At 42.5% G+C, this 25,114-nt stretch overlaps 1 protein-coding gene and 1 long non-coding RNA gene across 2 annotated transcripts in view; one reads left to right on the forward strand and one right to left on the reverse strand.

Annotated features, from left to right (window-relative positions):
• Positions 1 to 25,114, forward strand: part of CNTN5 (contactin 5) — a 1,460,727-nt gene that overhangs the window by 1,421,072 nt on the left and 14,541 nt on the right. Inside the window, 1 exon segment of the mRNA XM_033947995.1 lies at positions 8,449 to 8,558. Within this exon segment, the coding sequence (XP_033803886.1) occupies positions 8,449 to 8,558 (110 nt within the window).
• LOC117362130 lies at positions 4,666 to 18,936 on the reverse strand. Its single transcript, XR_004539808.1, has 3 exons — positions 18,808 to 18,936; positions 6,935 to 7,047; positions 4,666 to 4,958 (listed from the first exon to the last, which is right to left on the reverse strand). It is a non-coding gene; the product is annotated as an uncharacterized LOC117362130 (long non-coding RNA).

The raw sequence follows: 25,114 nt of genomic DNA on the forward strand, positions 1-25,114 counted from the left end.
CATATTTGTGTTTAATGTTTGCCTTATTTTTAATTTTTTTTTTTTTTTAAAGGTTTGGTGGCAATTTTATGGTCTTACTTTATCTTTATCTGATTTAGCGTTACCGTTCCAAAATCCGAAACGTTCCAAAAACCGACATATGCCTGGTCCCAAGGATTTCGAATAAAGGATCTTGTACCTGTACTACAAAACACTTTTAACACATTTCTGCAGTAGCCTATTAGCATGTGCTAACCACGCTTTAAGGGCTTTAATGCCCTTAAATAAAAGGGCCCCAGTATTTTAATTTAAACACTAATAAAAATGTTCTGTTGCTTTATGACTTTTCTATCTTTTAGTGCTTTCTAGGGGAAACTGCTATTTAGTTAAACTATCTACTGATGAATTTAGTGAACATAGATCACTCTTAATCTGTCTATATATCTGCTCCTATCTAAAACTAATTTTGGTGGGATCTGCCTGCATCTTAAAACTAAGGGACTGATGCATCTGTTGTAAAGCACAGCATGATATAAATTTCTGGCTGCTCCAGCTGATCCTTCTGGTCTATTGCCTGGAAATATTACACTACAGCTGCCTTTGCTGTATATAGAAAAAAAAAAATGAAATTGGTACCATGAGGCAGGGGAGTTTATTAAACTCACCTTTGATTAATACTATCAGATCCCTTGAGAAAGTCAGATGTAGAATCCATATTAAAAGGACATCTCCTCCCCTACAGTATATGGTAACCTCCAGCTGGCAGGGCAGCTATTACAAATGTGTCATTTATATTCATGAACATAATACTACTCAAAACTTTTAATCTCGCAGCAAACTGAGCTTGATGAACCAGCCTGTCCTTTTTATACATTTTCATTAAGGTGGAAGAGCTGTTTGTGAATTAGGGACTATATAAATAAAGCTAGACTCTTTAGCTCTGTAAAGTGCTGTTAACTATCACATTTCTAGGATCCCTGAGAGCTGGGCGAAATGAATGAAAGACTCATAACTTCACCTGACAACATTTAACACATGTCGTCAGAACTCGGTCCTGCTTAGTAGGTGAACAGAAGTGTTTCACGTCACTGCCTGTTGAATATAGGACCTGCTGTGGTCTTACTCACATAGGTACTTCATAGTCAGGACACATACAGCTTGTCAGTTGTCAGGAAATTTTAATGCGATAAGTTTACATGCACTGCCCCCATAGTATGCAAATCTGTTCTATGCACATTCGTTGAGAATAGTCTGAACACTTGACCTGGTGTATCTTGAGGACTAGATTGAGAGCCAGCGACTAGGCCGAGGTGCAGTAATACAACACTGCTAATCAGTAATTATTAAAGCTGTCAGGCCATAAGAATAACCTTACTGGATCAGATCAATGCTCCATCTAGCCCAGTATCCCAGTAGCTTGTAAACCACCTAGGAATAGGCAGGTAAGAAATTTTTTAAATAAATGTCTATGTGGCCAGTCTACTAAGAATACCACACACCATACTATACCACACCACACCACACCACACACATACACACACCATACCACACCACACACATATCACTCACACTCACACACGCACACATACCATACCACACCACACCACACACACACCATACCACACCACCCACATATCATACCACACCATACTATACCACCACACCACACCCTATATCCTAATAGCTTGTTTTGTGCATTTTTCCCTTGGATGTCCCCGTTCCCCGTCCCCCCCCCCCCAATAAAATGATTCTAAAAAATAACCAAACTGATCCCATTTACCACCCAGGGCAGACACTTACTATACCACACAGCACTGCATTACATGTAGTTGCAGGTAGCATATGAACAACCGCAGTTCATATAACATAGTGCAGACTAGCCATGAATAAATGTATTTCTTTTTATACCACTTATAGCCTAAGTGGTTTTACATTCATGTACTCAAGCATTTTTCCCATCTGTCCCAGTGGGCTCACAATCTATCTAATGTACCTGGGTCAATGGGGGATTAAGTGACTCAGCACGCTATCTATACAATTCTTATTTCGCTTAATAACTGTGCAGTTTATAAAGTAAGTGAAAGCTGTATTTTTTTGCTCTCAAAGCCTAAACAGACAATCTGAAACTGCCCAGGACGTTATAATCATACATCAATAGGAGGAAAAAAATCCCTCAGATCCCTGTTTACCACCAGTCTTAAACTTTGCCATCAAACTTGAAAGGGAAAATCTACATTGGTTAAAAACACCTCCAACCTCCTATCGATATTGTAAGCTTCTTTTATATTCTTATTCATGTTAATAAATTAAAATTGCATAATTCAATTTAAGTACTTAGCTTATTCTTATCAAACGTTGAATTGTTAATCACGCTGACTGTCCATTGCTGATGAAGGCAAGCCCGTGTTTCGCATCCGCTGCGTTGGGGCATAGGACACATCGTGAACAATCTAGTGAAGTAAGAAATGAGTTTATAAAATCACTTCTGGTTCAAAATTATTAAGAACATAAGAATTTCCGCTGCTGGGTCAGACCAGTGGTCCATCGTGCCCAGCAGTCCGCTCATGCGGCGGCCCCCAGGTCAAAGACCAGTGCTTCCACACACATAAAAACTGACAGTCAGTTGAGTCATAGCCACCTCTTCCTGCTCACCGCTTCCTACTTATTTATTAACATGAATAAGCATATAAAAGAAGCTTAGAATATCGACACTCTCAATGACAAAAATATTTTTAAAATTCTTATGTAGTGTCTTCAAGCCAGGCACGTGTCTGTCAAAAAGGTTTCTTTTTTTTTGTAAATCATTTTTATTAAAGAGTCAACAAGAGAAACAGGCATGGTACAATAGCAAATACTGATGTAAGAGATGTTTATAAACACAAATATCCTTTTCTCGTCGTAGTGTCACTGATAACTTGTTCCATTCTATTGGCCCAACAATGGAAAAGACCCTCTTCCATGTCTCTTCCAAATGAATCTCTCTAAATGGACGCTTCTCAAACATACATATATCTTCTGAACAAGGCACATACCACGGTAAAGCTTCAGATAGATAGAGAGACAAGCCCTAATTCAAACATTGATAAATCAGCAATAATGATCTATATGCGATACGATCTGATACTGATAACCAATCCAATCAAATAAAGTATTATATGATCAACACTTAGACAATCCATATAAGAACCAAATTGTAGAATTTTGAACCACTTGTTGAGATTGAATATGCAATAATGGTAAACCCACATACCGAATACTACAAAAATTGAGGCAATGTATTGTAGCACTAGACATTGTAACACATTCTGAAAATCCCTTTGGGAATTAGTGGACATACGTAGTATACTCAATACTCGCAGTTTGAAAAAAGAACTACAAACTACAAATTGAATCTGGGATCTAAAAGACGACTCATTATCTAGTATTACCCCTAGGCTTTCACTTTACAGGAGACTGAAATTGGAGTACCGTGATAATACAATCTCTACAGGAAATCGATCAGTGGAATCCAATGATGCCCATAACAGATCTGTCTTTGAAGCATTCAAAGTCAATTTATTTTCAGTCATCCAAGAAGCAATATCATCAAATATCTTCTGTAACCAAATGACTACCTCAAGGATAGATATTGTCAGTGGCAAAAAGATTTGAATATCATTCACATAGACTCGGTATGACAACCCAAGCTTTTGTAAAAAGGTTACACAGCAAAGAAAGATAAACCAGACAAAGCTTCACGCACGCCTGCCTGGTCCCACGCCGCTGCATAAATGGTAGCCACCAGTTCTCACGAGAACTGATGACAGCCATTCACGTAGCGGGGCGGGACCAGACAGGCACGCGAAAAGCTCGCGCCTGCCTTGTTCGCCACTCTGCCTCTTGCTGCCGCAGCCGCCCAGCAGGGAAGTGCTGGGAATACAAAAAGGTCGCTACCGCAGCCATCCATGCAAGGGAAGCACCGAAAGTGCAAGAGGCAGAGTGGCGAACAAGCAGGCGCGAGCTTTTCGTGTGCCTGTCTGGTCCCGCGCCGCTGCGTGAATGGCTGTCATCAGTTCTCATGAGAACTGGTGGCTACCATTTATGCAGCGGCGCAGGGTCCAGACAGGCATGCGAAAAGCTCGTGCCTGCCTTGTTTGCCACTCTGCTCTCTTGCTGCCGCAGCCGCCCAACAGGGGAAGTGCTGGGAGTACAAAAAGGTCGCTACCAGCAGCCATCCAGCAAGGGAAGCACCGGAAGTGCATAAAAGGTACCGGTGGGGAGAACAAAAAGGTTTGGGGGGCCCTGCCGTGATTTTTAAAAAAAGTAAAAATGGTAAAGGAGGGAGCTACGAGGGGACGACTACAAAAAGGCATGCCAGGGTATTTAAAAAGTTAAAATAGTACACAGGGGGGGGGAGTACAGAGGGGAATACAAAAGGGTATGGGTGGGCCCTGCCGGGATTTTAAAAAGTAAAAAAGGTACAGGGGGGCCCTGCCAGCTTGCCACTAGGCCTGCCTGCTCTGTCCCTACCTGCCTGCCAGCCACTAGCCCTGCCTGTCCTGTGCCCTGTCTGCCAGCTACTAGCCCTGCCTGCCCTGTGCCCTGTCCTGGCCTACCACTAGACCACCAGAGGGGGGACAGGGAACAGAGCCTGGCAGGGAGGGGGTGACAGGGTTCAGAGCTTGGCAAGGAGTGTGGGGTTGGGTACAGAGCCTGGCAGGGAGAATTTGGCTCACCAATGGGGTTTTTCTTGTTTCCTCCTCTAAACTTAGGTTGCGTCATTATGGAGTGAAAAATACGGTACTCCTTATCAGTTGTGTGTCAGAATATAGTGGTTCCAGAAACCTAGAACTGTATAAGCAGGGAATATTTCTTTTGGTAATTTATTCTCCAGAAGTAGAGGTTGAAGATCTTTCATGCTGCTGATTCCTTGGTTTTCTGGTTGTACAAGTGATACAGGCTCCGTAGATTTCCTTCTCTTGTATTGTAATAGGTTCTCCCTATAACAAAAAAATATACTGTATCTTGTTAAGAAAAGCAATTGATTCCCCATAGAATTAATATCACAGCCGAACAGCCATAGGAAAGAAATAAAGACAAAAGAAAATGAGATTCAGTTTTACTGAATAGTAAATTCTTTGTAATAAGGAGAGTCAAAGCCTTATCACAAAAAAAAAAAAATTCCCCACACTGATAGGGGAATTTTAGAGAAAAACAAGAATATGAAAAGCCGAAGTGTAGCCAATTTCTAATGTGGATTGTAACACCTCAGTGGAGACTTAGGGCTCCTTTTACAAAGGTGCGCTAAGTGTTATAGCGCGCGCTAACCACGCGCTAAACGTTAATGTGTGCATGTTAGTCTGTGGGCGAGGTTAGCGTGCACTAAAATGCATAGCACACCTTAGTAAAACAAGGGGTTAGTCTTATATTAATTTCCTATTTGGAGAAGTTAGAGTCACCTTGTACATTTTTCTCCTGGATGACATTGCAAATTGCTTACAACTGAACTTATATGACCTTAGAAATTTAGGCCCAGAAAGCAGCCAGGCAATTGGATCCTGGACAAATTGTAGTTACAAATAGATAGCATAGTATGTTCCTATAAACTCTCCAAATAGAAACATAGAAATAGACGGCAGATAAGGGCCACGGCCCATCTAGTCTGCCCACCCCAATGACCCTCCCCTACCTTTCTCTGTGAATAGATCCCACGTGTCTATCCCATTTGGCCTTAAAATAAGGCACGCTGCTGGCCTCAATAACCTGAAGTGGAAGACTATTCCAGCGATCAACCACCCCTTTCAGTGAAAAAGAATTTCCTGGTGTCCCCATGCTGTTTCCCGACCCTGATTTTCCACATAACTCTCTTGGTTGGCAAATTTAGTCAAAAATTCTTGCAAATACCCAATTAGAAAAAAAGCATAGAGATGAGGTCCATTTAAGAGTCTAGGGGAGACTTAGCCTCTCCAGCTACAAACAAGATTTCCACAAGTTTAAAAGCTACATCAAGCACTCTCCTTCTTCTCCCTCCCCAGTAGAGGAGCACTTTCTCACTTCCTGGGTCCAGCACACCTCTCTCTCTCCCCCCCTCCTTTCCCCATGCTTCTTCTACTGTCCTTGATCACTGCTGGAAGCAGCACCGCGGTGATTAAAGCAAAGCTACCTAGGGACCTCGGCCTTCTCTGGGACATGTTCTGCCCTTGTGTAAACAGGAAGTTACATCAGAGGAGGGCCAGTGCAACTCACTTTTAAAAATCATTTAAGCATACTCCCAGAGCAGGGGTTCTCAACCCAGTTATCCAAATACCACCAGCCAGTCTGGTTTTCAGGATACATACAATAAATAAGCATAAAATTATCTAGCATACAATGAAAGCAATGCATATTCATTTTGGATATCCTAAAAATGAGACTGAATGGGTTTGTCCTAAGAACTGGGTTGAGAATCATTGCCCTAGACATGAGTCTTTTTGCATATGCATGCTTCCTCTTTTTTGAAATTATTGTAAGAGTTTCAAAAGACATCATCAAGAGAACCTTGACCAAAGAAAGTCTGATGATCAAATACTAAAATATTACCAGGCAATATATGATAACATATTGAAAGGAAAACCAATATTATAACTATACTATTCAATGGTCGACAATGAGAAGGAAGGCCCCAAGAAGTACACAGAGTAAGGAAATTCAGTTGACCGTAACCATGGCAATGGTGCTGAAGGACCTTACTGGACTAGCACAAAACTGATTTCTTTACAGATCTGTAATTCATCAAGTTGCTAGGACTTGACCACAAGTCAGTGACACCTAATAATAATATAACCCTATTCCACTGTGCTTAGATATAGTACTTCCCCATCGGTGACCGAACTAGTAATCCATTTGAATTCAGGAAAAATCCAAGTTGGTTATAGACAAGAAAATATAGCCCACATTTTGAAATGTATGCATTGGTATGATAGACAAAATGATGTACCTGGAACTTGAGTTTCATTGAGCATCATTAGAAATAATTTCCTTCTCCTGTGTTACTTGAGCTGGATCTGAAAATTCAGATTCTTTTTTCTCCACAAAAGGAAGTTGACTTTTCTGAGAACAAATGATAAATAACCATTTATAAGCCTTGTTCAAATACCAATGATGCCAACAATGCAACCCTATCTCATTTTTCCTTTGTTTATTTCTTCAGGAACATAGCTCATTTCCACTATCAGTCTCACCCTGATTATTATCACCTTTAATTCATGGGTGTAATATCAACATATTCGTCAAGTAGTTCTTGAGTAGATATTGTGATGTCATAAGTACAATATTTAGAAATGTACAGATTCACATGCTCAAATAAGGTCCCCCAACTTCTGCATTCGGTTGTAAAAGACTCTATCCTTAACTAAAGTAGCATTACCAACCTTGATGTCCTTTTATAGTGTCTATTTATAGGGTACAGAGAAGGTCAAAGAAAATGATAAAAGAGATGGGACGACTTCCCTATGAGGAAAGGCTAAAGTGGCTAGGGGTCTTCAGCTTGGAGAAGAAACAGCTCAGGGGGTGCTATGTTAGAGGTCTATAAAATACTGAGTGGAGTGGAAAGGGTAGATGTGAATCACTTGTTTACGTTTTCCAAAAATTCTAGGACTAGGGGGCTTGCAATGAAGCTACTAAGTAGTAGATTTAAAACCAACCGGATAAAATGTTCCTTTTCTCAACATGTAATCAAACTCTGGAATTTGTTGGCGGAGAATGTGGTGAAATCAGTTAACTTAGCAGGGTTTAAAAAAGGCTTGGATAATTTCCTAAAAGAGAAATCCATAAGCCATTATTGAGATGACTTGGGGAAATCCATTGCTTATTCCTAGGATAAGAGGCATAAAATCTGTTTTACTCCTTGGGATCTTGCCAGGTACCTCTGACCTGGGTTGGCCACTGTTGAAAACAGAATACTGGGCTGGATGGACCTTTGGTCTGTCCCAGTATGGCAATTCTTATGTTCTTATGTCTCTAATTTTCCATTGAAGTCTAGAGTTCTAGAAGTCTAGAGTTCTAGAGTAAAATACTACAGTGCAAGGGATGGGCTAACTGATCTTTCTCTACAGTCATCTATTACATTGCTTTATATAAAATCAAAAACCAAGAATGACAACTTGGCAGTTTTCTTGTGTTCTACTGAATAATCTATATCAATTGCATTGGAGTGTCAACTGTACTTTAGTGAAAAGGACCTAACAAATCAAACAAGCTATGAAAAGGGTTCTTTATTGTCTACCATGTCATACCAGTTAATAATATCATTTATGGGATATGACACAGTGCAATAAAGATAAGTTAAGATTTTCTTTTTATCTTATTTGTTTTCTCATGGCCACAGCTGCAGTGTTTTACTTTTGGTAATACAGCAGATGGTAAGACGTATATGACATATTTACTTGTAGTAGTTTGACAAATCTCAGTTGTTACACTGAAAGTTTATTATTTTCATTTTTCTTAACACAGAACCCAGTAGTGTTCCTGCAGATGTCAAGGCTATAAGTTTGTCTGCATCAGAGATTCTAGTTGCATGGAAACCTGTTAAAGAAAGCCTGGGAAGGCCGCAAGGATTTGAGGTATGATAGCAGAATATCATAATCATCATTCTATAATTCAATTTTCTAAACAATCAACTGAAATGATGGAACGGACAAAAACCTCCTGAGAAATTCTATATTAAGTATGATTAGGCAAAAACACTGCTCACTACAGACGGATATTGCCGGATTCTATATAAGGCGTCGCCATCAGCCGCCATCACGTGTCAATCACGCGACGGCACTAAATACATAATCGTGCCTCTGGGCAAGCTAGGCCAGGGTTTTCCAGGCCTACATTTCTGGTGCCTATCTATGCTGTGAATCATGCTTACATAGGTGCTTTCTGGTATTAGCCACGCCTATAGATAGATAGAAATTTAGGCACAGAGGCCCTAATTATGCAATTATGTGTGTAATTTAGAGGAAGGTCCATGATCCAACCACTCCCTGATCATTTCTGCACCCTTTTTTTGACTCATGCCTAGATTTACATGTGTAACTTTTCATTGATTTTATTTCATGCCAATAATTGCTTGATAAAATGGCAATTATTGGTACTAATTAGCTTGTTATTCAATTAAATTGTGTGTGCAATTTGGGTGCATGACCGAAATTAGGGGGTAAATCTATTTTACATGCTGTATATAGCCAAAATTTCATAGCCAGCTTCAGACCCCAAAACAACCCTGTTTCACCTGTGTCAGAGGATGATATGACTTTGCAGTTCTTCCCAGACTGTGTATTACTTAAAGTTTAGCCCTTCTGAAGATCATTGCAAATAGGCATACATTATAGAATAGGGCATAGGGTAGATCCACTCGTAACTCCTAATTACTGCTAATTAAGTGCTTGTTAACACCAAAAATTGATTGTTATCACCTAATTAGCCAGTTAGTTTACATAAGGATCTACAATCCGCACCCAAAATTGTGTGCCCAACTTTGGGCAGCTTACATAGAATCCGGCAGTAACTAGCTAACACACATTAGTACATGAGATCTAAGTACATACATATTTACCTGGGGCAATAAAAAGTGAAGTCATTGTGACTGGCTTCTCCCAGAGGATCCCAGACAAACTTGTAGCCTATAATGTTATCAAACTGGACTCTATTCCTTAAGTGACTTCTTTAATACAAACTTAAAACAAAGAAATAAACTCACAGTTCAGTTGATCTCAAGGAATTTCTTCTTCTACAAAGTCCATTCTTTACCATCACATTCCAGAGATAGGGGAAGCCAGGAGTGTATTCCACATACACTTTGTGGAGGATAATATTGAACTTTAAACTCAGCCAACTAAGCTGTACTTAGATTAGCAGATTCAAAGGTAGTAAATTCAAGGCTAGCAGATTCAAAGGTATAAAACAATGCTTTCTCTATGGCTATGTACAGCTAAAAATGGAATCTGTTCTCTCCACAGGCAGGAGAGATGGGGGGGTTCCAGCCCACCAAGCATACAGCAGTGCATACTGGGAGCTTGAATTAAAGAAAAACATTCTGTTTACATACTTCAATACAAGCAATCTGCTCCCATGAATGTGGGGGACAGAACAGTCATAAAGAGTATCAGTGCAGCCCAATATTCAAAAGCAATTATCCAGATACAACAGCCATTTTCTGAGTAATTCCCTCGTCTACTCCCTCGTGGATTTTCAGCAGCACTACGGTTTTGAAGACATAGTGGTCCTTTTGAATTTGTCCAGCTGTCAGGAGCCGACAGGCTCAGTTTGGTAATGAACTCCATGGATTTGTTTTAAGTTGATGGTACCTAAGCACCACTGTACACTAATGACTCCACACCCCTGGTGTAGGCAGGAATAAATGTAAAGTATAATTTTGATGAGCCAATTAGTCTTTTTATATTCACGTCTACAAAGTTTTTGTTACCAGTTCATCCTGTATCTTTAACTCAGCTTTTCAACTCCATTCTTACACGGCAGATAAGAGGCCCACGGGCCCATCTATGTCTGCCACCTTAATGTCCCTCCCCTACCTTTGCCCTGTGAATAGATCCCATGTGCCGATCCCATTTGGCCTTAAAATCAGGCACGCTGCTGGCCTCAATCACCTGTTGTGGAAGACTATTCCAGCGATCAACCACTCTTTCAGTGAAAAAGAATTACCTGGTGTCACCTCGTAGGTTTCCCGCCCCTGATTTTCAACGGATGCCCCTCTTGTTGTCGTGGACCCTTGAAAAAGAAGATATCTTCCTCCGCCTCGATGCGGCCCGTAAGATACTTGAACGTCTCGATCATGTCCCCCCCTCCTCTCTGCGTTCCTCGAGCGAGTATAGCTGTAATTTGTCAAGCGTTTTTCGTATGGTAGATCCTTGAGTCCCGAGACCATCCGGGTGGCCATTCTTGCACCGACTCCAGTCCTCAGCACATCCTTGCGATAATGCGGCCTCCAGAATTGCATAACAGTATTCCAGGTGGGGGCCACTACTTCTACATCTTTCCCAGTCATGTTTAAATTTCATTCCAGTGCTGACTTCTGCCTCCTCTGCAAATAATCTATTCCATGCTTTATTATCTTCTTTGGTTTTTATAAGACCCAAACTTAATCCATAGAGTTTCATGGTGAAAGTTTTATGGGTTAGGTCACCAGGTCTTTCCCCAACCCAAAGACGGGAATGAACATAAGAATTGTCGCTGCTGGGTCAGACCAGTGGTTCATCGTGCCTAGCAGTCCGCTCACGCGGCAGCTCTTAGGTCAAAGACCAGTGCCCTATTTGAGTCTAGCCTTACTTGCATATGTTCTGTTCCAGTAGGAACTTGTCCAACCTTTTCTTGAATCCCTGCAGGGTGCTTTCCCCTATAACAGCCTCCGGAAGAGCATTCCAGATTTCTACCACTCTCTGGGTGAAGAAGAACTTCCTTACGTTTGTACGGAATCTTTTCCCTTCTAACTTTAGTGAGTGCCCTCTTGCTCTCTTTACCTTAGAGAGGATGAACAGTCTTTCTTTCTCTACTAAGTCAATTCCCTTCAATATCTTGAATGTTTCGATCATGTCCCCTCTCAGTCTTCTCTTTTCAAGGGAGAAGAGGTCCAGTTTCTCTAGCCAGCAGTGTGACAGTTTTTTGCTGAGAAAATATGAGAGCTGACTGCTGGTTAATCCTCCCTGCCATTGAAAAGTAGGTCAGAAGTGCGATTTGACTGATTGCAAGTTATTGGCAGTTGAGTTTTTTTTTTTTTTTAGTTCCAGTAATTTTATTGATTTTATAAACAATAGAGTTACAGAAAAGTAAGATAAGCTTCCGAAAACTACGGAAGAAATCGAAAGAGAAGGACACCAACAAGTATATCACATTGCATAACAATGGAGGGTGGGTTATAAAGAATAATCAATAATACAATACAGCAGGTAAATAGGACTACATCAACTATCAATAATGAGCATGAATATAAAAGAGATACGAAATATAAAATGATGTGTGACATGTGCATACTATGTCAAAAATAAACATGTCTGATTATAGTCATACGAAGTCAATCATATAGTTATCAAATCGGCAAATACAGCAATATTATGGGCAGTTGAGTTTTGAATCGCTGACAGTGTTATGGGCAGTTGAGTTTTGAATCGCTGACAGTGGCTGGTGAACTGGCTGTCAGCTGATGTTTGTTTTTGCCTGCCTAATACAGTTTTCTTGCACTCTGTAAACTTTATCTGACTGTTAATTGAAAATCAACACAAATACTAACCAGCAGAGGATTGAAGCAGTATCGATTGATGTTTGTTTTTTTTCCAGCCTGGTACAGTTCTCTCCCACTCTAAAAACTTTATCTGACTGCTAGTTGAAAATCAGCACAGATACTGACGAGCAGAATAGTGAAGCTGAAGCCTGAACTAGATAGACGCCGGAGCCGCACCAAAACCAAAGGCAGGCAGCAGAATCAGCGGCTGGGACTTGGAAGCACTGCTCTGCCCCTCCCCCGATCCAGCAGGGGATAACGGTGAGCACAAGGAGACGCTGGGACCGCACCGAAACCAGCGGCAGACAGCAGAAGCAGTGGCGGAATACTTGTGAGCACAGCTCCGCCCCTCCCCCGATCCAGCAGGGGATAATGGTTTCTCTGCAAATTCTGAGCTTCCGCATGGAAGGCAAGAGAAGGACTTGGCCGTTGTGGGAGACCAACTCCGCCCCCAACAGCCCTTGCTGAGCCGTTCTTCAAATCTGAAAAACTACCATCTTTCCTGCTCAGCCCTTCTTCGGCTCCAGCCACCGCAAGGGAAGGAGTTGGCCGGCGTGGGAGACCAACTCCGCCCCCAACAGCCCTTGCTGAGCCTTTCTTCAAATCTGAAAAACTGCCATCTTTCCTGCTCAGCCCTTCTTCGACTCCAGCCACCGCAAGGGAAGGAGTTGGCCGTCGTGGGAGACCAACTCCGCCCCCAACAGCCCTTGCTGAGCCATTCTTCAAATCTGAAAAAACTGCCATCTTTCCTGCTCAGCCCTTCTTCGGCTCCAGCCACCGCAAGGGAAGGAGTTGGCCGGCGTGGGAGACCAACTCCGCCCTCAACAACCCTTGCTGAGCTGTTTCTTCAAATCTGAAAAACTACCATCTTTCCTGCTCAGGCCCTTCTTCGGCTCCAGCCACCGCAAGGGAAGGAGTTGGCCGCCCCCAACAGCCCTTGCTGAGCCATTCTTCAAATCTGAAAAACTGCCATCTTTCCTGCTCAGCCCTTCTTCGGCTCCAGCCACCGCAAGGGAAGGAGTTGGCCGGCGTGGGAGACCAACTCCGCCCTCAACAACCCTTGCTGAGCTGTTTCTTCAAATCTGAAAAACTACCATCTTTCCTGCTCAGCCCTTCTTCGGCTCCAGCCACCGCAAGGGAAGGAGTTGGCCGTCGTGGGAGACCAACTCCGCCCCCTACAGCCCCTGCTGAACAGTCCAGCTGCCTCCATCTCTGCCTGCCTGGCTTAAGTCTCCCATGTTCAAATTCCATCGTGATCTGTACAGTTTACTTGATTGCATTATAAAGGCTCTTACCCAATTAGCCATCGCTAAGCCCCTCCGCTGGAATTTGTCCAGTTACTAGTCTCTGCCCATTGCTAAGGCCCTTTTCTGACCAAAAAAAAAAAAACCATGAAGCCACCGCTTTGGGTCCTTATACTCCTGCTCTGCTCATCTCTCAACACCTCCCTCTGCCTGAACCCTCCCTCTCCCAACCTGCTCGACTCCTCAAATAGTCACAATTCTGGCCCTGGCATCAGAATCCCCACTCTGACGCGCCCCAGGAATCACCCCACCAGAAAAAACCCCCGCAAAGTCAATCCCACCTCTCTAAAGCCTGTCCCCCATGCTAACCTCCCCTGCCATGCCTCTAACTCTCTCACCCCTGTCCCGACCCTTTACTGCAACGCCAGATCCGCATGCAATAAAATTCAAATTCTGAAGGACCTCCTTGAGGACCTCGATCCTGGATTCCTGTGCATCACAGAATCATGGATCTCAAAAGACGACCTCTTCACACAAAACGAACTCTGCACCCATGGCTACCAAGGCCTCTTTTCACCCAGAATCAACCGCAAAGGAGGTGGCCTGGCACTCCTCTACAAATCCTTCTTTGATGTCCAGCTCCTTGAGAGAGGCACCCACGCTTCATTAGAATATATGCTAGCCTCAATCAATGATGAGCTCCGTCCTCACCCACTGGGCATCCTGTTACTATACTGTCCACCTATCCCTTGGTCCAATTCCTCTAACCTTGTCTTCGAGACCATAACTAATGCCTTTCTCAAATTCCAAAGATTACTAATCATCGGAGACGTTAATCTCCACCTTGACAACTCCACCAGCAAGGACACGATAGAATTCAATGACTTCCTCATCTCCCTAGGTTTCTCCCCCCCCACATCCGCTCCTACCCATGAAAAAAGGCACACCCTAGACCTCATCCAGTTCCTCGACCTCACCGCTTATAAAACGTCTGCCGAAGACACCCGTTGGGAACACATCCCATGGTCAGACCATCTCCTAGGGGCCTTCTGCCTCCCCATCTTCATGTCTCATCTCGGATCCCCACCCCGATCCCCCAATTCTATTACCTTCCGGAAAAAAATTTCGAGCGATCTGTTCTGGACCAAATTCCTCAACCTCCTCCCCTCCATTCCCAAGCTTGCAGACTCAGAAAACAATTGGCACAACTGGATCGCCCTTTCCAAGTCCACCTACCACTCCCTCGCCCCCCAAACCACTAAATCCATCACCTATCCCCATAAAGCCCCTTGGTACCTTCCACTCCATAGAGACCTGAAACAAAAATGTCGAGCCTTAGAGCGAAAATGGAAAAAATCCAAATCCTCATCTGACAGACAGGCCTGGAGAGTCAATATCAAACTCTACAACTCAATATTAAAAAAAGCAAGGAAGAACTTCTATGGAAACAAGATCTCCAAATCCAAAAACCAGAATGGCACATTATTCAACATTTGGCGCTCCCTAACCACTAAAAATGATTCCACCCTTCTTCCCTCATCTCCTTCAGCCGAGGTCCTAGCAAAATTCTTCAATGATAAGATCTCTACCTTAAGGCGCTCCTTCCCGCCCGCAATCTCCTACAATTCTCTGGTGCCCCCGAACCCAACCCCACCCTAGCTGCTCTCAACCCCATCCCTGCCGACAGATTCTGGACTGTCTTCGAGCTCATATCTGATTCTCAGACCCTTAAACTCTGCCTCAAGTTAAAATCATGCAACTGCATCCTGGACCCATTTCCCTCCTACCTATTTGAGAAAATCCCTGCACAGGCCATCACATTTCTTACCAAACTCATAAATTCTGCCCTATTATCAGGCCTATTCTCCACTGAAATGGGACACATCGCATTGACCCCTTTACTGAAAAAAGCTGACCTAGACCCCTCCATACCATCCAACTACCGTCCAATAGCAAATATCCCTCTCCTCACCAAACTGCTCGAGTCTATCATATCTACCCAGCTCTCTTCCTACTTAGAAAGATTCTCCATCCTCTTACCTTACCAATATGGCTTCAGACCCAACTTCTGCACTGAATCCCTATTGGCCTCTCTAATCTCTAAGGTTCAGCAACTGCATTCTTGTAACAAGTTTGCTGTCCTTCTACAATTCGACCTCTCCGCAGCTTTTGACGTTGTCCACCACGACATTCTAATTTTCCAACTCTCCAAGATAGGCATTAGCTCCATAGTTCTTGATTGGTTCTCCAAATTCTTGCGCTCCCGCTCTTACATGGTTAACATGAGCGGCACCTCATCCTCCCCCTGGACCCCGACTTGTGGTGTCCCACAAGGCTCACCCCTCTCCCCAATCCTCTTTAACATTTACATGTCCTCCCTGAAACTACTCCAACTATCCCCCCTTGAAACTCTTTACACTTTCGCTGATGACATCCTCGTCCTCCTTGAGACCGACTCGAACCTCACTAACCTCTCCACGAACATATCCTCATGCATAAAGAACCTCTAATCCTGGGCATTCACAATGCATATGAAACTAAATGAGTCCAAAACAAAACTCCTTTGGCTCGGCCCAAAATTAGACCATCTACCTTCCTCCATCCCATTGTCCTCCGGCCCCCCATTACAGCTCGAGTTCTCAAGCAAAGTTCTGGGTGTCACCTTAGACTCTTCTCTATCCTTCAACGAACATCTCCAATCCCTGGTGAAGAAATGCTTCTTCAGCCTTCACATGCTAAGGAAAGTCAGACCCTATTTTCACCAAAAACACTTCGCAGTCCTAGTACAATCCATCATCCTCTCCAGATTGGATTATTGCAATTCTATCTTCCTCAGCCTAACCAAGAAAAGCCTCCACAGACTTCAGTGGATTCAGAACGCCGCAGCTAAGCTTGTTTTCGCGAAAAGCAAATTTGATTAAGCTCCATTGGCTCCCAGTAATCCCCAGGATCCACTTCAAATGTGCGTGTCTGGCCTACAAGATCCTACATGGCATCCTTCCTGCCGTTATCCCTCTATCCTGGAACTCCCCAACCCCTACTTCCTCCAGATCCTCCCAAATTTTTAAACTATCCTTCCCTTCCATAAAAGGTATTTCCCATGTAAGCAAACTTGGGTCATCCCTCCCCTTTAGAATCACAGATCTGGAATAACCTCACCTCCCCTCTCCGAACCTCAAGCTCCCTCCAACTCTTCCGCAAACACTTAAAAACCTGGCTATTCTCAAAACTGTAACACTTCCCCCCTCTTAGGCCTCTCACCTTCCCCCTTTACACCTAACTCTTTAATCTCTCCACTGTAGTTCCTCTCTCATCCTTCTTCCTGTAAACCGTGCCGAGCTCCGCATTCGTGGAGATGGTGCGGTATATAAACCCAAGGTTTAGTTTAGTTTAGTTTAGCCTCTCATTGTACAGCAACTTTCCCAGCCCCTTAACCATTTTTGTCGCTCTTCTCTGGACCCTTTCGAGTACTACTTTGTCCTTTTTCATGTACGGCGACCAGTGTTGGACACAGTATTCCAGGTGGGGGCGTACCATGGCTCGGTATAACGGCATGATAACCTTTTCAGATCTGTTTGTGATCCCCTTCTTAATCGTTCCTAGCATTCTGTGTGCCCTTTTCGCCGCCGCCGCACATTGCGCGGACAGTTTCATTGACTTGTCTACAAGTACTCCCAAGTCTCTTTCCTGGGGGCTCTCTCCGAGTATAGCACCGGACATCCTGTATTTGTGCATATGATTTTGGTTACCGACATGCATCACCTTGCACTTATCCACATTGAACCTCATTTGCCATTTCACGGCCCATTCCTCGAGCGTATTTATGTCTCTTTGTAGGTCTTCGCAATCCTTCTGTCCTCACTACTCTGAATAACTTTGTATCGTCCGCAAATTTAATCACCTCGCTCGTCGTGCCAATTTCTAGGTCGTTTATAAATATGTTGAAGAGCACAGGTCCGAGCACCGAACCTTGCGGCACTCCACTCGTGACGCTTTTTCAGTCTGAGTATTGTCCATTCACTCCCACTCTCTGTTTCCTATCCGCCAACCAGTTATTAAATCTACCTGAGTATGTTACCCTCGATTCCATAGCTCGCAATTTTTCGAAGTAGACATTCATGCGGAACCCTGTCGAACGCAATTGAAAGGAGCCGTGGAAAACAGAGAAGCATGGCGAGGACTGGCCTACACAGTATCCAAGGGTCGGACACAACTGAATGGATAGTAGCAGCAGTAGTACACTTAATCCAGCTCTCAGATCCTCTGGGGTCCTTTTACTAAGGTGCATTAGCCATTTTAGCATGCGCTAAACGCTAACGCAGCCATTATATCCTATGGATGCGTTAGAATTTAGCATGCGCTAAAACGGCTAGTGTGCCTTAGTAAAAGGATCCCTCTGTGAGGTATTGTCTGAAACATCCAATTACACGACGCTAATAACTACGACCCTTCTGTACAAGTTACCTTAGACTTCTTTAAAGATAACGCGCATGCACTTGATTATCTAAGCCAGTGGTCTCAAACTTGCGGCCCACCAGGTACTATTTTGAGGCCCTCGGTATGTTTATCATAATCACAAAAGTAAAATAAAACCGTTTCTTGATCATATGTTTCTTCAGCTATAAATGACAATATTATTATTAAGACTTAACCAAAAGGAAAGATTTATGAACTATAAAGAGTTGTACCTCATGCAAAATTGTCATTTCTTTAATAAGACATTAACTGGTTTTTTTCTGAGGCCCTCCAAGTACCTACAAATCCAAAATGTGGCCCTGCAAAGGGTTTGAGTTTCAGACCACTGGTCTAAGCCCAGAACTAGTTCTTAATGTTTTCCGAAATGTTATCTCTAGTTCTATTGAGATCTGGTATGAGCAGATGGTATTGTAAAGTTAGGATAATTCACTTAGCAGAAAGGTTAACAATAACTTGAAAGTTTGATCATACCCTGTTATTAAGCCCTTTATAACTATCCAATGAATTTTTTTGATTCAAGTTCAAGTTTTTTCAAGTTTATTTAAAATTTCTTATACAGTCTAATCAAACCTTCTAGGCGGTGTACAAAAATGCCAAAACTCTGCGACAAATTAATTTAAAATGTAAACAAAGACAAATCGGAGAAAATTACAAATTTTTTACAGACACTAACGAACGGGAACGAAAGGGAACGAAAGGGAAGAAGGGTTAGAACTACAATTGATAGAGAGAAAAGGACCATTCAAGGAAAAGAACAAAGGGAAGGGAAAGAGAAGATAAAAAAAAATATTTCCTGAATCTAAGTCGCCCTTAAAAGGGCAGTTTAAGTTACAAAGGCATCGAGGAATAAAAATGTCTTTCACTTACTGAGAAATCTTCATACAATGGCCATCCTTCATACAGTGACCATTGGTTTTAGAGACTCTGACTGTGGCAAAGGCTATGATCCTTATAAAACCAAAAGTTGCAGATGCTTGTTATTTAGCTGGTGTTCTCGGGCAGAACTGAATAATCAATTCAAAACTGCTTGTGTTCTGATGAGAAAAGAAAAGTGCTTTATACATTCAGTCATTAGTTCCGTTGCTTGCTCTCTGAGCAGAACACCTGCTGAATAGTAAAGAGAACTTTTAAATAGAAAGGGAAAGTTTGAGTCACTTTTAGAACACATATGGTTCTTCTTTGTAACCATGTTTCTGTCACTTCTTACTTATTTCCCCTGTGTACTATGGGGAAAGAACCTGCGCTGTTCCTGTTTTCTTAGTTGTATTATTAAAAATATTTTTCTCCTGCCTATTGTTACAATCACAGGCAGATCATAACCTCTATTCCATAATTTGAAGGGTTTAAGCAGAGTACATAGGAGCTCTGACTTAACAAGGCAGTGAGACCTTAGCATTTTCCCTCTTCAAATCATTGTTGTAGCCATTGACTCGTGCTCAAGTTCTAGCGACATCCTTCTTCCCCTAATCCCACTATCCTTTAACTCCTCGAGTCCTGACTCCACCAGACCCGCCCAAAGATATAAACTATCCTTCCCCTCTCTACGCGGTATTCTCTATGCAGGTAAACTGGGAAAATCTCTTCTCTTCAAAATCACAGGTCTCTGGAATGACCTTACTATCCCGTTGCGGAACCTGGGCTCTCTCCAACTATTCCGAAAGCAACTGAAAACTTGGCTCTTCTCTAACATATAATTCTATTTTCCCCCTTACTCTTCCATTCAATATATAAGCTCATGTAAACCTTTTCCTTTCTCTTCTTATATTTTAAGTTCTTGTAAACCGTGCCGAGCTCCACTTCCGTGGAGAGGATGCGGTATATAAACTTAAGGTTTAGTTTAGTTTAATAAAATAGTGATTTTTCTAAAATCTGTAAATATTCTGGCTGGTTAAATGTTTGTGCTGAGTATGTACACTGAAAGGAGGATATGCCTACAGGAAATTTGTATAACAATTACCAAGGGTTCTGAAGACCGCTAAAGGCTATTTGATTAGCTGATGGTTCAAGCAGTAGGCTCAGAGAGGAAGTTTAGCTGAGATATTGGCGTGCAAAGATTTGGTGAGTGAATTCTGATTTTCTTTACACACACAACTGCCCCCCCCCCTCCACACCCCTAAAAAAATAAAAATCAAACAGGAGTGTATGTAGGTGCTGAGAAATACTGATTCTGAATAAAACTTCTGGCTTTAAGCTAAATCAGATTTTATCTCTCGAAATATTTTCACTAAAACCTCAACCTTGCTATCCAAGGAGAATAAAACTTTTCTCCTTGGATAGCAAGGTTGAGTTTTTAGTGAAAATATTTTCATAGAACATTTTGCTTTACTGAACTTGACAAAGTTAGAGAGAGAGAATGGTGAATAAAACTGAATTGAAGACTTGAGGGATAAAATCTGATTTAGCTTAAAGCCGGAAGGAACTGTTCTGGCCCCTGTTGAAATCTGTGAAGCTGTGGGCTTATAGGAAGGGGAGGACGGTATGTGAAATGCAGAGAAGATTCTGGTGAGGATGGAGAGAGAGAGAGGGAGCAATGTTGTGCCTGAATATGGAAGGGAGGAATAGAGAGGAAGCAATGCGAGACGCAGCCTCAACTTATAAATGGGTCACAACATTTCTGGCTACAAAACTGCCTTTGACTTATACACAAAATCAACTTATAGCCAAGTATGTACATATATTATGGTCATATCTGGAACTACTTGTACTGCAGGCAGGGCAGGATTATGGCATAGGCAAACTAGGCATGTGCCTAGGGCTCCAATGCTTAGGAAGGGCCTTCTCAGATGAACTAATTCATTGGCTTCCAAGGCAAAGTTTTTCTCTGTTAAGTCAACTAATGGCAGAAAAAAGAATGTGGGAGACAAAAGCCACTGCTGCCAAGAGAGGACTATCTTTTCTCCCTAGCTTCTTCTTCGTTGTCCTCTAATTGGCAGGAGTTGATGGCAAGCAGCATTTCTACCCACTGCTTCCTGCTCTTGACAATTTTGCTTTGCAGTTAATTCTAAGTAGGACCCCATTTGTTGGCGACCTTAACTGTGTTTATTTCACGTTGGATAACTCAACGTGCTTATGTACTCTTAAGACCCATAAAAGGCTTAATATAATACATCCCCAGCTGCAAGCATCTACTTGTGCAATAGGAGTGATCTAAGGCAGAGTTTAGATGGAGAGTCTGCAAACATGATTTATTCATGTATTTTATCAGATGTGCATGTAGATTAACAAAGTACGAGCTAATATTTAAGGTTCTCAAGCAAGTATAATTATTGCGCCTCCAATCAGGCAGTTTCATGCAATAATGTCTTTTTTTTAAAAATTTTTTTTATTATTTTATGAACTACAACAGTGTAGTACATTTCATTGAATACACAAAAATATTACAGATATTACACCATTTTATACAATTAGAGGGGTATAATCGAAAGGGACGTCTAAGTCCGTTTATGTCCATCTCGCAAGTCGTCCAAAGTTAAAAAGAGCCTAAGACACATTTTCGAAAGAGACGTCCAACTTTTTTTTGCTTTCGAAAATCGTCTAATTATATGTCCTGCCAATCTGATCGTACAAGCCGCTAAATTGTCCATCTTTATACCACATTTCCGTCCAACTTTTCGTCTAAGTCCAAAACACCTAGAACAAGCCCTTTTGGATGTGGGAGGGGTCTGCAAAGTGATGGACTGCACACCCAGACATGCCACCTACATAGTGGGGTACCTTACAGGGCACTGCTGTGAACTTTACAAAAAGGGTGTCATGGCTTTTCCTCAATACAGCTCCCTTATAGGTGACAGTGAGCCCCCCAAACCACCTCCAGAATCCCCTAGACCCACAACAATAGCCCTTATGGCTGCAGGAGCCACTTATATGCCAGTAAAAAAGGGTTTTGGGGGTGTATAGGGCAGTGCACATGTTTCAAAATCAATGCAGTGATTACAGGGGCTTATGGGCATGGGTCCTCCTCTCCGAGTCCCTAACCCACCCCCAGTATGATTTAAGCTGCCTCTGGGCTGGACGACTAGGCTTTCCTATGCCAGGTGGCCAGGTGTTGATGGTCTGGAGGCTGAAATTTAAAGTTGTGAATAAAATTTTTATAGGGGTGGGGGATTGGTAATCACTGGGGTAGTGTGTGGGGTCTGTGTTATGTGTTTTCTGTGCTTATCTGGTGAGTTTTGTTGGGTTTTTGTGACTTAGACCATGTTTTACATGGTCTAAGTCACAACGACCAAGTTCCGTCTAGGCTCTGTTGTTAAACTTTCGGTTATACATGCTGTACGACTAAGTCTAAACCGGCCCACGTCCCGCCCAACTCCCGCCTTCGACATGCCTCCCAAAATGCCCCGTTTAGCTTTGGTAGTTCAGCGGCACCATGAAGGCCTAGGTCGTTTAGAAATACTCTAAAACCCGTTTTTATTAACCGCACTTGGACGTTTTTGAGAAATGTTCATCCAAGTGCCGACTTAGGCCGGTTTTTGGACGTTTTTCTCTTTCGATTATGAGCCCCTTAGTATATAGAACCATAACTTTACCCACCCACCCTTTTATCAATTATTAATAATACAAGACAACTTTATTTATTACATTGATACGAAGAATTAATATCAATTTCTCAATTGCCTCTCCCTCCCCCACCCCGGATGTGTAAGGAAAAACTTAGAGAAAAATACATAAACCATTAATGTGAATCAGCAAATAAAGCCAATGGACTCCATACTTTGTTAAATGAAATACTGGACCCCAAACATTCTGCATTCATTCTCTCATATTTGTATGTATTGCATACATTTATCCACCAAAATGTGTAGTTTAATCTATCATGGCTTTTCCAATTTTTCGTGATCAATTGAACAGCTATTCCAGTCAAAACCAGGAAATAATGTCTTTAATATTTTATAGTTTCAAGTTTATTTAAATTTTGTCATCCTGCCTTTTCAAAGTTTCACCTATGTGTCATTTTAAGATAGGCTAAAAATAGGTACCTTCCTGCCCCATTAACCTAGGCATCCCATTATAAAATTACCCCAAAAAGTGGACTATGACAGTTTCCATCTACACTTATAAAAGTTTATGTAAGTAGGAGTCATTTTCTCTAGTGAGCGGCTCCAGCGATTTCTGAAGAGAGCAACCAAAGTGTTTCTCTTTATACTTGCAAGCTCATTTCTCAACACAATTTTCAGTGCTAGTAGCAGTGCCAGCCCTGTCATTTATTGTCAGTAGGCACTGCAGCATTATAGGTCCTCACAATGATTTTCTTTTTTTTAATTCTTTATTCAGTTTTAACTCTTGCAACAAGTGTACAAAAAAATTCAATCAGATAATTCATACAAATCACTTGACATTCTAACAATTATTGTCAAATGCATATAAAAAAGACCCATCCCATTCATCAGGAATAAACCCATTAAATCACATAACATACCTCCCCATCCCCACATTAAATACTGTGTCCAACATTGGTCTCCCAACCTAAAGAAGGATATAAAACTGCTGGAGAGGGTGCAGAGACGAGCAACGAAGCTAATAAGAGGTATGGAGAACTTGGAATATGAGGAACGACTCAAGAAACTGGGACTGTTCTCCCTTGAGAAGAGGAGGCTGCGAGGGGACATGATCGAGACGTTCAAAATACTGAAAGGCATCGATAAAATAGAGCAGGAAAATAAATTATTTACATTGTCCAACGTGACACGGACAAGAGGACATGGTTTGAAGCTAAGGGGGGACAAGTCCAGGACAAATGTCAGGAAGTTCTGCTTCACGCAGCGAGTGGTAGACGCCTGGAATGCTCTCCCAAAGGAGGTTATTAAGGAATCCACTGTGCTAGGATTCAAAGGCAAATTAGAAGCACATCTCCTTACGAAAGGCATAGAGGGATATGGGTGATTAAAACTACATCAGGTGTATACCTGACTGGGTCTCCGCGTGTGCGGATCGCCGGACTCGATGGACCATGGGTCTGATCCGGAGATGGCAGTTCTTATGTTCTTAAATATAGTCCTATGCCAAAAGGGCATCTGTTGCAGGCATTCGTTGAAACACGGTCATGTCGGGTCTGCGCATTAATAAAATTAGTGAATGAATAGGGTTACCAGATTTTACGCCAGTAACATCTGGACCCCTAGTCCCGCCCCCATACCCGCCCAGTTCCGCCCATTACGCCCCAGCTCCGCCCCTAGCCCCACCCCCACTGCCTTGTTCATCGGGCAGGAAGGCACCCGCACATGTGCAGATGCGACACCATGATATCATGCACATGCATGTGTGTTGGCGTCGCCATGTTGCATCCGCAGATGCCCCCTTCCAATGCGATTTCTTTTCAAAACCCGGACAAAGTTCCGGGTTTTGAAACGCCATCCGGACCCCCGGATGTCTTCAAAAGGAGGACATGTCTGGGAAAATCCGGACGGTCTGGTAACCCGATCAATGAATCCTGTAGCACGGTAATCTCCTTGGCCTTCTCCGCTCCATTTTGTTCTACCTTTGGTGATCTGCAGAAAGTATTTCTCCTCTTTCTTCGCTGTCAAAGGGAGGAGGCCTACATATTCTTTTAGATGTGTATAAAGTGGGTCATAGACAAAAGCGCGCGCCGACAAAGGCGCGCCGATTCAGTAAAGTGGGGGGTTCCCCCCACACACCCCCGTCGGAGTCCCTTAAAACACTGTTTTTCTTCGGCGCGGGCTTCCACCTTGCGCTCAGTTGTCTCGGCGCGTCTTTGTCAGCGCGCGCTTTTGACCTGTCACCGTATAAAGTAGGCATTTTTAGGATGGAGTTGAGGTTAACCACAGAATATATAACCAAAAGCACTCTAATATATTCTTAGACCATCAGAGGTGAATTTCTCAGGAAATTTATCAATGAGAAAATTTCTTCACCAAGATTCTTCATTAGTCCATTTACAATTTTTTTTAATTTTTAACCTTGAAAAGCTAAGTATTTAAAAGTACTTCTTTTTAGTTACTATCCTCACCTGACTAACAAAAGTCAGTTTCCCTTCGCTACCACCCCACCCCGCTTACAGACATATACTGTGCCTTCAAAATTAAACAAACAAATTTTTCTTCGATGTTCTGTCATCCCCTATCCATCACATTGCAGAGCTTGTAGCTGATAGTGATGTAAAGCTAGGAATGAAACAATTATGTTAGCTTTCTCAAATGATTTCCTGAAACCGATGGGG

Source organism: Geotrypetes seraphini, chromosome 6 (assembly GCF_902459505.1).
Source record: "Geotrypetes seraphini chromosome 6, aGeoSer1.1, whole genome shotgun sequence".
In the NCBI taxonomy this organism is placed as follows: domain Eukaryota; kingdom Metazoa; phylum Chordata; class Amphibia; order Gymnophiona; family Dermophiidae; genus Geotrypetes; species Geotrypetes seraphini.